The sequence below is a fragment of the Phaethon aethereus genome (assembly GCF_964289735.1).
Source record: "Phaethon aethereus genome assembly, chromosome: Z".
Taxonomy (NCBI): domain Eukaryota; kingdom Metazoa; phylum Chordata; class Aves; order Phaethontiformes; family Phaethontidae; genus Phaethon; species Phaethon aethereus.
The window spans coordinates 1,518,203-1,532,722 of NC_138577.1; the positions used below are offsets into that span (position 1 = coordinate 1,518,203).

The following is a 14,520-nucleotide window of genomic DNA, read 5'->3' on the forward strand; positions in this document are numbered from 1 at the left end:
ATTCCCCAGCTGGACAGATTAGTGTTGCCTATTTAGTATCATCAGTGTCAATGAATTACCTTGCATCCAGATAATCAGCCAAAAAACTAAGCAGATTCAGCTCACATTTCATTCTTTCAAGGTTCCCCATATCCCAGATAGACTAGACTGTGATAAGATCCCATTTAGTTATGTCTTTGTGTTTCTTACTTTCATAACAGCCAATACTCCTCACTGCTCACAGTTGCCTTTTAAAGTGAAACTGTTAAATGTGATGTTAGCTGAAACATTATTAGCTGCATGAGAAGGGTTTCCAGAAAATGCTTTGAGAGCAAACATACTTTCACCAAGTTTGAAACTATGAAACAAAGGTGAATACCACCTCCGGCCCTGACAGGGCCAAAAGCAAGGAATCCTTTATATTGGTCTTCCAAGCTAATGCAAACTGTGTTGCTTTTGCATTATAAATATTCTGGAAATAAACACATTCATAAAAAAATAGTTCATTTATATATCATGTTATTTTCCCGCTGCTGGGAAACCACGACATAAACACCTATAGTCGGGTATATCTTTTACAAGAGGTTTCTGCAAACAGCTAATTTGCCAGAGGTCTACGAGTCATGTATCAAATCTCCTTTAAGACTTTTATTCATTAGTAAACAGGAAGGCAGGAACTGCCAAATAACAAAGCAAACTGTAGGTAATCCAACACTGCACTTATCTTTCTCAAAGAAAATACTACATTTAATAATAAATAAAATTTAATACTAAATTTATTAATAATAGTAATATAGTATAGTATAATAAAACTATAATGAAAAATTTTTAGACGTTAAATGTAGATATCTTTAAGAGCACAAGAAATGTGCCGGAGAACTTAATCTTAAAAACGAAAGTACTGTGATAAAGTCACTCCTATAATGGCACCACCACATTAAGACACACACTTCCTGTGCAGTACAGGGCAAGCTTTAACTCTGTGACTTATTTCTTCTACCTGTACTATACAGAGTAAACATGTATTTGTTAGCATCATCTCTTTCAACTAATGAGTACTTTTATACGCAAGACCTTGCAGTGTAAGTTTTGCCTGTACTGAGTAAAGTTATGCATGCAGTACAGCACCTGTATCAGTTTGGAAAATTAAACATTACTGTAACATTCTTTGTTACTAAATTCCCTTTGGAACTCAAAAGTCCTGTGAAATGTAGTAGAAGATGACTTCACAAAAGAAAAGTACTTTTAAAGAGGGGGGAAAAATTAAAAGAAAAATATGTGTACAGAACATTTGTATATTAACACAAATCATTACATGGTACAAATAAAAAAAAAATTTAGAAATCAGAGATTATCCTAGTCATAATTTTGATAAGCCAAACATGAGAAAGATTAGGAGTTCTGCTGGTAACTTGAAGAATCAGCAAAGCAAAATCAAGGAAGTTGATTTTCAAATGGCAAAGAGGAAAAAAAGGTAGTATCACTAGGTAGCCGGAAGAACAGGAAACAGCATTAATAGAAGTTCTCCCTTCATCACAACAGGAAATATCATTAATTCAGAAACCTTTGTTTACCTGCATCCGACTAACTTCAGAGGTTATTATCCACACTTTCAGGATGCCAGTCACCGAGACTGCTACAACAGTATCCTCTGGGGAAAAACAAACATTAGGCTGGTAAGTACAAGGTGGTCTTCATTTTGTTGCACACTTGCGCATATCCGAGTACAAAAATGTACTGAGAGTACCTCAACATGAAAGTTTATCAAAACATTCCTGAAGTGTTTGCTTTGCAAAGAGGTATTCCAGAAGCACACATGCACATACACAAATTCCATGGTTTTGCGTTTACAGTCTCATTCCCTTCTCTCTTAATTAATACTAGGGCTCAAATTAAATGGGGGAGGGGAAGTCACAGTTGTTTCTAGTACGACTATCAGACACTGTGTGTTATCCCATCACTCTCCCCACAGGCAAGAGGGGATTTCTTGCTTATGCCTAGCTGCCTGCCCACAGCAGCCTGCGGGGACACTGAAGTTGCGTGGGGAGTATGAATTTTAACATATTCTAGTTGTATCGCTGCCCAAGCATCTCTTGACTGTGGGTTCCCAAAGGGCATCTCTGTAAAGTTACTCCACTACAGTCATTACCTTCACGAAAGAAAAAGGTATATCAAGTGCTAGTCAAACTTTCTAGACATTCCTGTTTCTACCAGACAAGTCTGGTGTAAGACCAAAATCCAAGGGGTAACTTCTTGATTACAAAAAAAAAAGAAATAAAATTAAAGGCAGTATCAGGAAACACTTAATACCAGAGTTCACTTCCAATTGTTCCAGCAACTTAGATGTTGTGGGGACAGCATCTGAGCTTTCCCAGTACAGGACGTTGTCAACACTCAGTATACAACTGCCATCAGCCTTAATTCAAGATAAAAGTCAGGATTTTCTTCCTTAGCGTTTCCCAAACCTCTTGGGAATTATGGTCTCCACAACAAGAATACCTGAATGCGACACCCCTCCTGCTCAGCTGTCAGAATTTAAAGCGTAGCAAATTAACACAAACTAGCAGAGCAAAACAGATGCACAGACAGGTATCACTTCAAACTGTGTCAACCAACCCACCACCGAACATAAGCCTACTGACATTCCTCTCCACTAAACTGACTGTCATTACACTTAGAAGTTCCTCCCTCTACAGTCTTCAGGCTTTTTAATCCTATTGTGTACTTTAATCAGCACATTCCTTAAACACGTTTCCCACAATAATAGCTTTGAAAATGTTACCACAGTGCTTTCTATAAAGCTACTAATTGCAAAGAAATACTCGTGGTATGTATCTTCTCAAAAATTATAACGTATAGTTTGCCAAATGATCTCAAATGTATTCTACACATCACGTTAGTAATGCAGATGACAGCCATAGCATTTAGAGTGCTTGTACCCCTTCCTTCAGTCTTGTGCCAGTTTCCAGGCTCTAGCTGTCAGAGTGCTCTCCAGATCTCTTTCCCAATTCTCAAAGAGAAAACAAGTTATCACCTTAGTGGAAAGCGCTTTTATTTAAACAAACAAACAAACAAAACAACAAAAAACCCACACAAACGAAAAACACACTCTTCTTATAGGAAGGTTCCTTGTCCTTCAGGTTTCAGCACATGCACACGCTGAAGATGACAGAACTCAATCTATTCTCCCAAGTGTGCACACAGAGTGGTGGCTAAAGTTTAGGTTCTGTTCATGAGAAAGCAGTTACATTTTAGCCAGAGCCAGAACTCCCATTTGACGGAACAACAATAGAGACAATACTGCATAGATAATAACCTAGCCTCTTTTTCAGGGACTAGAAACAACTATGTATGCTTTGCTTTTCTGTAAGGGTTAGTGCTTGCTGGGTGTTGTCCAAGTTCACAAGAAGTAACAGTCTAGCTACTCCCCAGGTTCTTGGAAAAGTTGAAAATAGCATTTCTCTTAAAGGGAGGCAAAGACATAATAAAAGCAACTAAAATAATTACCTTGTGTTCTATCGGATCTAATGATAGTCATGGAGCTGATCCAGTCAGGGGATATCTTTGATAATAAAGAATAAAGAACTTCAAGGCTGATGGCATCCACAACAAGAATTTCTGGATAATGTCCATGGCACAATAGTCTCCCTTCACGCTGAGTCCCAACTGTAAACTGATAGAACTAAATGGATATTAACAAAATACAAAAGTTACACTCCTTCTGAGACATTGATTACTTCATTTTTAATCAAAACCATGACTTCCTAAGTATATTCTAATGCCTGTATGTTTAAAAATTACTGCACTGATGAGGAGAACTTTTTGCAGAGGCCTCCTTTCTCCTGTTACCCTTCCAAGGCAATCCTTGCCCTGTACACCCAGCTCCTGTAGCTGACAAAAGCCTGCCTCAGCCTTCCCTGCTAAGATCATCCTCATGCTCCCACTTCCCCTGGCAGTACTCCTCCAAAAATCTTCTCCCTTTCCTCCTTTCTTTCCAGCCTCTCTCATTAATTATGATACATTTTTTCAAATGCTGAGGCACACACGTATTTCCAGCTTTAGGACATTTGATGATACAGCACAAACTATTTATGGGATACTTCAGTATGCATATAGTGTCATTATTAAGCCTAAAAAGAAACCAAACAGCCTTGTTTTGATAACTAATCTACAGTTATCTATGCTTTACAATGTAGAAGAGGTCCTCTGAAACATACACAAAGTACTAACCTGTATGCCAGTATGTGTACAGGCTAGTTTAGTAAACTCTATGCATCTCCCATCATTCACATCCCACAGACACATCTCCCTAAAATAGAAAAGGCAAATTAAAACTACACGGAAAATATTTCAGTCTTCCAAGGTTTTAAAAATCCTTTACACTGGAAGAAACTTAACCATTTGAACAATTTGTTAGTGACTATATGGACAGTATTTAGATAAAGAAAACTTTATCAAAATCAACTTGAATTTCCAGTCCTTCTATCTGAATCTACACAACCTCTTCTTCCATAAAAAGATAAGGGGAAACAAGTCAAATGTCAAGGTGCATCGTAAACAAAAAATATTAAGTAAACTCAAGGAGGTAACTGAGAATTTCTCACAAATGTTTCAGGTCATTACATATACTTCTGCCACACGCCCTAAGTCACCCAAAGATTAGCTTGCCTTCTCTGCATTTGTGAGGAAGAAAACAGTATTACAGAAAACAGATCTGTGTCAGATGGCAGTGGGCCCTGTGGGTTTTTCTGAGGGCCCAGGCTGTTAAGACGTAGAAGCATCACCTGCTACTCTTCAGCACTTCTAAGGGCAAACTGAAAGCACTGAGCAACAAACTATAAATAGTACCAGTAGATACTTTTCTGATTTCTGATTCTTATAAGCAAAGATTACAGTTACCCCTATGTATTCATTCAAATTAGCAGCCATTCCCCCATTTATGGTATTTAAAAAATATTACTTTAAAATGTATATTAAAATTTAATCAGAACAGAATCTGCCGGCTGCTTTCTCATCTTTTTCCCCTTTACATCAGATATATCATTTCACAACAAAAAACATATTTTGGTTCAAAATCCAAAGGAAAAGATTACTTAGTACTGAAATCAGTACAAGGTGGAAATTTTAAGTTTTGACACATTCTACTATCAACTTCCATGTTAAGATTATTTAGTCATATTGTTCCCCACCTTTTCCAGATGAAAAACTTCTTTATTTTATTTGGATACGTAACAGACCTACACCTGGCCAGCTACATTTATACAGGCAGAGGTTAAGAAATTTCCTCCCCAACCAGAGTTGATCAAAATCAGCCTCAGCCTGGAGATCCACCTTTTGGGAAACAGCCTTTTAAAAACAAAGCAAATAAAGAAATAAAAAAACTGCAGCCTCACAAACTTCTTTTTCCTTTTACAAGTTTGTTTTGCACAGCAGAAAAGTCTGTCATTCAGTACTTTTGTACTTTTTTGACTTTTTTTTGTCAACAGCAAGTTCCATGCATCAATGAAAAAGCAGCCCTCAAGAACAGACTGATGCTCAGGGAATACCTTGGCAAATACTTTCAGGTTAAATATTTTGCCTAATGAAAGGCAGCAGAGTTGGAAATGTTAACTTTTCAAAGCAAACTTTGAAAAGGCAAAGTGGAAAGGCATGTTTTAAAAAGAAATTGCGCATGCATACCACATTAAAGTGTTCAATGTCTTCACTAGTTTAAGAAGGAATATTATGATGTGTAATTACAACTTCTTTCCAAAATACTGTTATTCTGGAATAAAAGTAACCATCTCCACAAAGAGAGCTAATCCGTTTTAAACCTATACCATACCTCAACACATAGCATTCCCTGTGCTGTTAAGACTCAAGAAAGAGGTGCTAAAAATCAGCAATATTATGAGAAGGCCTGCCATAAGACTTGAGTGAAGGGCAACCCATCTTGTTCAATGCAAGTTCATTGAGGAAGACAATTCATTTATAACTGAAGTGCTGGCACCTCTACTTAGGAACTCAGAAACTATTCTAAGCTTGATAACAGCAGTAATTACTCCAACTCCCTGAATGAAAACTAGGCTCATATTTTTGGGGAAAAAAAGTCTCCTGCCTTCCAGAATGATACTATCAGAAAACCAAGACCATGGCCTGTTTCCTAGAAACTGCTCACTGGTAACGAGGACTCGCTTTCATATAGCCAGCCAGAGTACGAGTGCATACACAAGGACACAGGGAATGCATCCTCCCACTTGCAGGGGCTGGCCTGGGCTCACGAACAACTTTGTTTACTGCTGTCTGGCCTTGAAGAGCTCTTGAGAAAGCACCGGAAGATGTCTCGGTGAGGGCTCCTCATCTCTGCAAGGCTGTTTAAGCTGGGCCCTCTTCCCGTCCGGCCTGAGCTATGCTGTGCTGCCAAGCATGGCTCCAGCTCCTGCCGGCTACTAACGCCCAGGGGCATGGGGAAAATCTCTCCACAGTGGGAGGGGAACTGAATTCAGACAGCAAAAGCTACAGCATGAAACTGCAGTAGGACAAGTTATTTAGCCAGCTGAAAGTGCTCTCTCAGCAGAGGGTAGTCAGTTACTAAAGATCCTGTACTCAGCTTGGGGTAGAGGATGGGAAGGAGAAGACGTGGAGGGAAATAACACGTGAGTTAATAAACCGCAAAACTAGTTGGCCCCAAAGCTTTGACCTGCAATTTATCAAATTGTGCATCTTCTCCAGAAATTAGCCAAAAATCTAGGCTTAAATGTGAGTGTACAAAGTATATTTAAAAGTTAGAATAAGATTTTATTTTCTTCAAATTACCTGACTGCAATCCCCATTTATGTCAATTGCATGAGAAATCCTTCCCCCTTCCACCCTCTAAACAGTTGCTCTGATTAGTAAATAAAACCACTTAAAAATAAAATGTTTTTGACTTCTTTTTGTTAAGGATAAAAATCAAACATTACAACAGAAATACAGAAAAATTGTGTGACAGGTTGCCATTTGAAACATGTTAGGAATCCTTTCCTGCCAACAAGCTACAGTACAACTCAAGCTTGCTTTCACTCAAGAAACAGATCTTGGATAAGCTGAGAAAAAGGTGCAAAATACAGATCTACTGTCAACTGAACTGACCAACTCACTCAAGCAAAAAGATGACAGAAAGCACAGAAGTGCCTTGCTTGACTGAAGGAAACAACGTCACACATCTCACTGCCCATCCAAACATAAATCACACGCAGTGCTCCACATACTGCTTTACGTACAACATGCAGCATCCTGCCGCCGCCTCCCAAGGTACAACAAACATCAGAGGAAGCCCTCCAGCATCACCGGCACTTCCCTATGCTCTTTTCAGGCCACGAATCCAAAATTCACACCACACTCAGTATCTACAGTGCAGAAGTACCACCATTTGGACACCATACTAGGCATTATACAGAGACATTATACTTAGTAAAAAATACTGTGTATGTAAACAAACTGATCTCTCCTCTACCCTCAATTTCCATTTTTTAACAGATCTGCATATTAATAAATCCTCAGGAAACTCACCCGCTTTCTGATGCGCTCACTATATACTGCTTTTCACTGGAAGCAGAGGCCTTTGATAAACAAGTAATTGAGGCTGTATGACCAAACAACAGAGCTCTGGGATTAATCTAGAATCAGGGAAATAAAATGTGAAGTAAAAACAGCATAGGCACTATTACTTAACCAGAATATACGTATTCCAGATATCCATTTTACCTATTATATAAATATATGTGTGTTAATACCTATATACACACAATTAGCATAGCAGCAGATATATAATCTTAAGAGTTTGCACAGAACGCTGCTATAGTAACATGAAAAAAGTTTCTGCCTAATACCATAATGCAAATTTGTGAAAAAATGCATTTTGCAAACTCATGCTATCTATATTTTTAAATCATAAACTGAATTTGGCCCAATTTGAATGAAAAAATTGTGTTGTACTGCAACAATAGCTTTCTCCCCCAATCAAGTATAGTTCACAACTCTATATATTCATAAATAAGTTTAATCTATGCATGGGCTTTACATAAAGATAAAAAAGAAAACTGCCCTTTATTTGTCCTTTCTAGAAAGAATTAGTTGCTTTCTCCTGGTCTCTCTTTTTAAATACACCAGACAAACATAATTTATGGGGGTAACTCAGAGATTTTTAGGTATTCAGTGAAGCATGCTGCCTTTTTTTTTCTCTCCCCTCAAAGAAAGGATTGTTTTGCTATTTCATTCCAAGAGTTTAAAACTCTTTGTACCAAGGCAAACTACAAGATCATATTCAAAACAGACACTTGCAGGTTTCTACTGCACGGCAGCCACTGGCATAAAACAATTAATCATCAACCTTTACCTCTGCTACTAGGCTTTTTTCTCTTTCAGCTTTCAAGGAAAAAAATGGTTGAATAAAAAGAGAACTTTTAAAGGTTATTAAAGTACAGTCCTCTGATCACTGGCATCTGTTTTCACAAAACAATATTAAGCAGCTAAACTTGAGATTAGCAACCAGTTTAGAGCAGTTCCGGAAAAGAGGAAGTAATTACTTAAAAAAAAAAATTACTGCAGGAGCAGCAATAAAGTTCAAGAGCAAAAGTGTCTCTTGCTAGTCTGAAATATTCACTACAGGAAGCATGTAGCGTCAATACAGGGCTCATAAGAGGGAGGAAGAAAGGACAGGCGAACAGGGTGTAGAAAGAACTGAAGACCAGAATGGATACTATAATATCAAAGAATAAAATCACACTGGCGACAATGGTACACACCTTAAACACAAATAAAATTAAGATTATACAGACTTTAGTCTTACCTCTAAATCCAAAGAAAGGTCCCAGAGACATATTTGTCCATCGTGGCATCCTGTGACAATGACTGACGCGTCCTCCATGAGCAGCAGGGTGGATATGCAGTGCGTGGGGGCTTTGCGGCCCCACAAGACGATGGGCAGAACAAGGCTGTTTCCTGCCATTTTGCTTTCACTCCTGCCAATGTAATCAAGATAATAAATATTACATCTCAGCAGGTATGCCATTCCTGCACTTAGCACATTCTTATCCTCGCAAAAACTTTAAAAATTGGTCTGAAGTAACTTCATAAACTTTTTACACAAACGAAACATAGTCACCATGTATGCCACTCTTCAAATAAATTACAGTATACAATCTCACCCCTACTCTCATCAGAGAATGCATTCAACTTCGTATATGGATCAAATACAATTCTTTGTGAATTGAAAAAAACACAGTGAACTGCGATAGGATTATAACCTCACAATTTTGACTTCTTACACATTTTGCAAAAGATACTTTTCAAAGTGGAATTTCCCTACATGTATAGGTACCAAATATATATCCCTATGCACGCAGGTACTTTTGCCACAATCACTCCTTTTAGAACAATTTTGAAGTAACAAATGCTTTAAGTCCAGGGCCGCAGCAGCTATTATATGCCCGATAGTAGGGTTCATCCCCATCTGCAAATGCAATCACCTTTAGTCAAAAATAGGCTCTGGAGCTTTCTATAGACAACGATGCACTTACCAAAAATACCGTTCTGTTAGAACAGTGTCACACTGACATAGCTTTTTCAAATGGATATTTGTGTCAGAATATGTAGTACCCTGCATTAGGTGAAATTAGAGGGAGAAAACATTTTCAAGGTTAACGCCACTCCTTAACTCATACTCTTACTCTGATAGTTCATACCACCTCTCACACAGCTAAAGAGGCTAACTAAACAAACAAAAGCCAATTAGAAATAGAAATAGTGTAATTAAAAATGTATGTCAGTTTTGAACCTTTCAGTTTCTGGTTTCTAAGTCCGAGTGGTAAATGTTTTCAAAGTGTCGCCTCTCTAATGTCGGTGGCTCAAGATTTACTTCTATAGACTGCCTTCTAGGATTAGCAGAGACAGATGCAAGCAAAAGCTCCTTAGATGGGGTGATGGAAAAGGAATGAGAACAGGCAATATCAAAAGATGTGCTTTGAGGGGAAAAAATCCTTACTAGCATTATCAACACTATTTAGAACTAAGGAAAGCTAGGAAAGAAAGAATACAGCAAATACAGACCACTTCTGATGCTCTCTCATTTCTCCACCGCTACCAACCACCATGAGCCCAATCCCAAACCAGAACTGAAGGGATTTAGAGACTGAGATTCAACAAGCAGGCACTGACTTATTCCTGCGACACCCTGCACTATAGCACTTCAGGATCCACTAAATGTGCACAGTAGCACTAGATGTGCTTATTAAATATGTGAAGGTAGTTTCAATCACTGTGATTTGCCATCTGAACAAGATTCTGGGCACTATCCAAGAAGAAATAGATGCAACACTATCTTCACAGCAACATTTAGTATCCTATAAGTATATTGACACAAGTAACATGGGAAAATTTTTATCTGTCAAAGCCAAAATTTTCTTGGTGACTGGGAAATAGAGAACAACAAACGTGTTTGAATCGTAACTTCAGAGAGGAAGAAATGATAGAAATTCAAGTTGCAGTAATAAAAACCAGTTAGGAGGATTAGCACAAGATTTAAACACCAAAACAAACCACTGTTTTTGTTATCAGCATTCTGAGCCTGCCAGCCACTTCAGTGTTTTGATTCTGTACAATCCTTGAATGTGAGTTTGCTTATACTGATGTTGTCAATGGCTGGGCAAGGGCGGATGCAAGCAGCAGCTCTGGGAACTGCCTGCCTCCTTGCCTGCCTGCACCCCCCTGGCAGGGAACACAAGAAAGCCCACGCACAGGGAAAGGAACCAGTAAATACAAGGCTTTCTTCTGCTTTCCAGGTAACCAGCTGAGCTCATAACTCATTTGGGTATATTTTTATGTATATTCTGCAAAAATGCTGGAATTTAAGTTATAGTGCAATTCTACTAACGATAAGTTTATATAAGAAGTACGTAAGAGCTATTCCAGTTACTATTACTCTCTCAGAAACAACTGAAAAATGATATGTGTAACCATCAAGCAGAGAAAATATGTCAAGAATTACTGATGTTTTCTTATTGGTCTCTTATTCCGGATTCAAACAGAGTTGTAGGAGTTACGCCACTCCACTGCGGTAAAAGTTTTAGTTATATAAAGTTATTGCTTGGAGAATTTTGTGATAAATGAATGGGCAAAATGGTTGTACTAAATAAATAAAAGAAATGCTCCTTATATACTACCTTGCAGAGGTTTATGTTCTGAACTTACTGCAGCTCAAACCACAGCAGAACTTCCAATTTAGAGGTGTAAAAACACAGCAAACAGGCAAGATTGACTGAAGAAATATCTTTTAAAATGTGTATTTTCCTGCCTTTCTAGAGATACATACATATTCTTCTAGGCTGAACAATCCGGCAATATTTGCATTTGTTCACATATATGTAAACCTATTTTACAGCACTTCAGAGGAGGGAAAAAAATTCTGAATTATGACAAAGGAAGAATAAAGGTCATCCTGAATCCAAGTCGGGTTCACTAGAACTTTACTTCCCCACTGTGATAACCACAGTTCTGCTGGTGTCCCCGTGATACTCTGATCAGACAACCGCCATGGTTATACGGAACTAACTAGCAAACCTAGTGGAGTCGTGCTAAGCCTCTGCCCAGCTACTGCCAACCACCACAAAGCAATCCCGCCTGCCCTTTTAGCAAAGGGAGCACAAGCATGAGCTCCAGATTTCCATGGAAGTTGTGGGAACTTAATCAAACTTCTGTTCCACTGAAAACTATCACGCAAGGTTTGGTGTCTCCCCTTTAAGACAAACTCAGATTTGATATAAGCAGAGGCAACTACAGAGACCTTGATTGTACCAGCCACGAACTTGACCTTTTGATCTTACAATACCCTGGCCATTCCTAGTGGTGACTCCCACACTTAAACAAGTGCTTTCTGTACCAAAAATACCTTCTGTTTCAGAACATTGTTTTTTACAATACTACATGAAGTTTAACATAAATTAATGTAATCTCATATGTATGAAAATTACAGTGCGATTTCTACAAGAAAGTATTTTTTTAATTAATTTTGACCAATGCTGCCTGTACTCCTAGTGCAACCAACCTCTGCAGCCAGAGAAATCGAACCTGATAATGTACATGGAAAAATGGGGGAAGGGAAGGCAGCAAGAGCAGTGTAATGAATAGCTAAGTATGACGAACCGTAAAACACCTTACAGGGCCAGCTAGAGGTACTCGAACTTCCGAAAAGTGAGAAATGCGTTAAGGTTTTTTCACAAAATCTGTAACATAAAGGCAGTAATTTCACTTACTATGAAATGTCATTTTATGCCAACTCTTTTCTTGCATCCAATTGGACTATCTTTATTAACAACTACTTATTTTAGTCAGAGTTGTTATTTAATGGATAAGTATAAATAAAGACCAACAATCAAGCAGTTGCAATCTACTGCAACATCCTAAAAGCTGCCCTGGAATTAGTAGTTGTAAAACATGCCTGTAAATGTAGTGTTAATTGTTACGCAATGATAGATCAATTGTTCTGTCTGGGCCATCACAATACAGAACCGTTAAATAATTTAAAAATTTTAAAGAACATGGTGACATTACTAAGAGCTACAATTCTAAAAATACTTGATTTAAGAGTGAAATTACCATAAAAATACAGTGAAAAACAGAAATAAAGAGTTGAGATGTAATACAAAAACATGCAATCATAAACAAGAACAAAAATCACCATCTAACTCTTATCACCCAGTTTTTGTAATGAAATAAAACAAAGGACACACTAGGAAAGGTAGGGAGAGACAGAAATTTCTTTGCTTTATATATATTAAAGCACTTGAATACCAATCACGGTGCAATATTCTTTACTGAGTGTTTTTCCCTTGCTACCTGCAAAAAGCTCCCTTCAGCAGCTCCACTATGGTGGAGCAGAAATGCAAAACTGCCTAGATTAATCCTGAGAGATGCCACAACGGCAGCCCCCGCAGGTAACACACAGCATGCTCCTCTCACCCCCGACTAGAACACACGCTGGTTCACGGTGATCTCAAAAGCACTTGTTCGACCACACTTCCTCCAAGGGTGTTTTTTTCATGACAGTAAATAGGGTTTGATCAGCAGTGTAATCTATGCACTAAGTTTTAATGGATAATAAAGCAATCCATCAATAATTTCAGAGATGAAAAATGTATGAGGAAAAATGCTGGTAAGCAATGTAAAAATACGTTCTCATTCCTTTCCTGTTGCTCACAGTTCAGGGACCAAGTCACAGTATTTACATGTCACCTGATTGCTTCAGCAATGCAAATGGTTGCACTTTTGAACAAATACAGAAGATCCCCTACCAGGGGATAAAATTGCTCCTTGAAATTTTGCAGTCAGTTTAATGCTCTTCCAAACTACTGATAAAAAAAACTTTAAAATCAATAGCACTATAAATATATACTTAAACTGAATTTTCAAAAGGAACATATAGGATATTACAACACACAACAGTATTAGCACATATAAGTAACTTAATGTATTTTATATTTTCCATGCAGAGAAAGCACTGAAAACATCAACAGCAAAATACTTTCTAAAGGCTTACAGATATTCATATTTCAAAACTTTTATCTAAGAGAAGCAGAATTCTTAAAATATTTCATATCAACCCTTGGGAGAGAGAGCAAAAAGAAAAACTACCTCTTTCCTTCTAGTTTTTTATTATGGTACCGCAATGCCTTCATTAAAAACTTCGTTTTCAGGAAGTACCACAAGCTCATTTTAACAGCTGAAGACTTCAGTCTACAAAGAACAACCCTTCTCTATCATTGGCAAACACTGAATACATCCCCCGCAAAAACCAAAACTCACTCACTGTCTGTAAGCAATCAATAACTTTTTTACATCAATGATCACAAACTGCAGCAGCAAATAAACACTGTACAACTAACAAATGGTCAAAAAGCACACAGTGAGTCATTATAAATGAAATCCCACATTCTAGTCATTTATACCTTTCAAGAATAAACTATTTTTGCAGAAAAGGGAACTGGAACTTTGAACTGGAAAATGGAGATGTCAAACTGAGTTGAGTTCTTCCTGCTTAATACCCCTCTGTCTTCATCGGGATTGTTAAGTTTTTCTCTGTCACTTCCGTGAGTGCCAGAATCCCAGTTTCCTTCCTCCAAACTCCCAATAAAAGAATGGGTTGGTGTTACTGCATGTATGTAGGGGGGTATGTGTGTATATAGACATGTGTATATACAAATGCATACCTGTAGTTATTTTACTTCACTTTCAAATTACCTGTCTCAAAGAGACAATACGCAGGTGCAGGGATGTGGGAAAAGACCCTCCTGAAAAGACTTGACAAAAGTGGAGGCTCTCTTTTTCATTCTCTGCCCCACAACACAGGATCTCTTCTCTCCCTCATATTTGCTTTTTCATAAGGTGAAAGTTGCAATGTAAATCACAGCAGCACTCCCATTTGCAGTGCCTTAGGAAGTTATTTCCACTCACATCTTTGGAGTCAAAGCCCCTCTTCTTCAGTCCCTTTGCACAACCCTGAACAAACCCATAGTCTCTCAAATCCCC

General features: G+C 38.0%; 1 protein-coding gene across 2 annotated transcripts in view; it reads right to left on the minus strand.

Annotated features, from left to right (window-relative positions):
• The window catches only part of WDR7 (WD repeat domain 7), a gene marked incomplete at its 5' end in the record, with an annotated part of 133,050 nt that extends 124,100 nt beyond the window's left edge, over window positions 1–8,950 (minus strand). The window contains 5 exons of one of the 2 annotated variants that reach the window (XM_082012846.1): window positions 1,554–1,630; window positions 3,487–3,661; window positions 4,210–4,288; window positions 7,510–7,616; window positions 8,789–8,950. In XM_082012846.1, coding sequence (XP_081868972.1) covers window positions 1,554–1,630; window positions 3,487–3,661; window positions 4,210–4,288; window positions 7,510–7,616; window positions 8,789–8,947 — 597 coding nt within the window. The remainder of the gene's footprint in view (window positions 1–1,553; window positions 1,631–3,486; window positions 3,662–4,209; window positions 4,289–7,509; window positions 7,617–8,788) is intronic. The other variant, XM_082012845.1, reaches the window with a different exon arrangement.
• Between the last annotated feature and the right edge of the window lie 5,570 nt (window positions 8,951–14,520).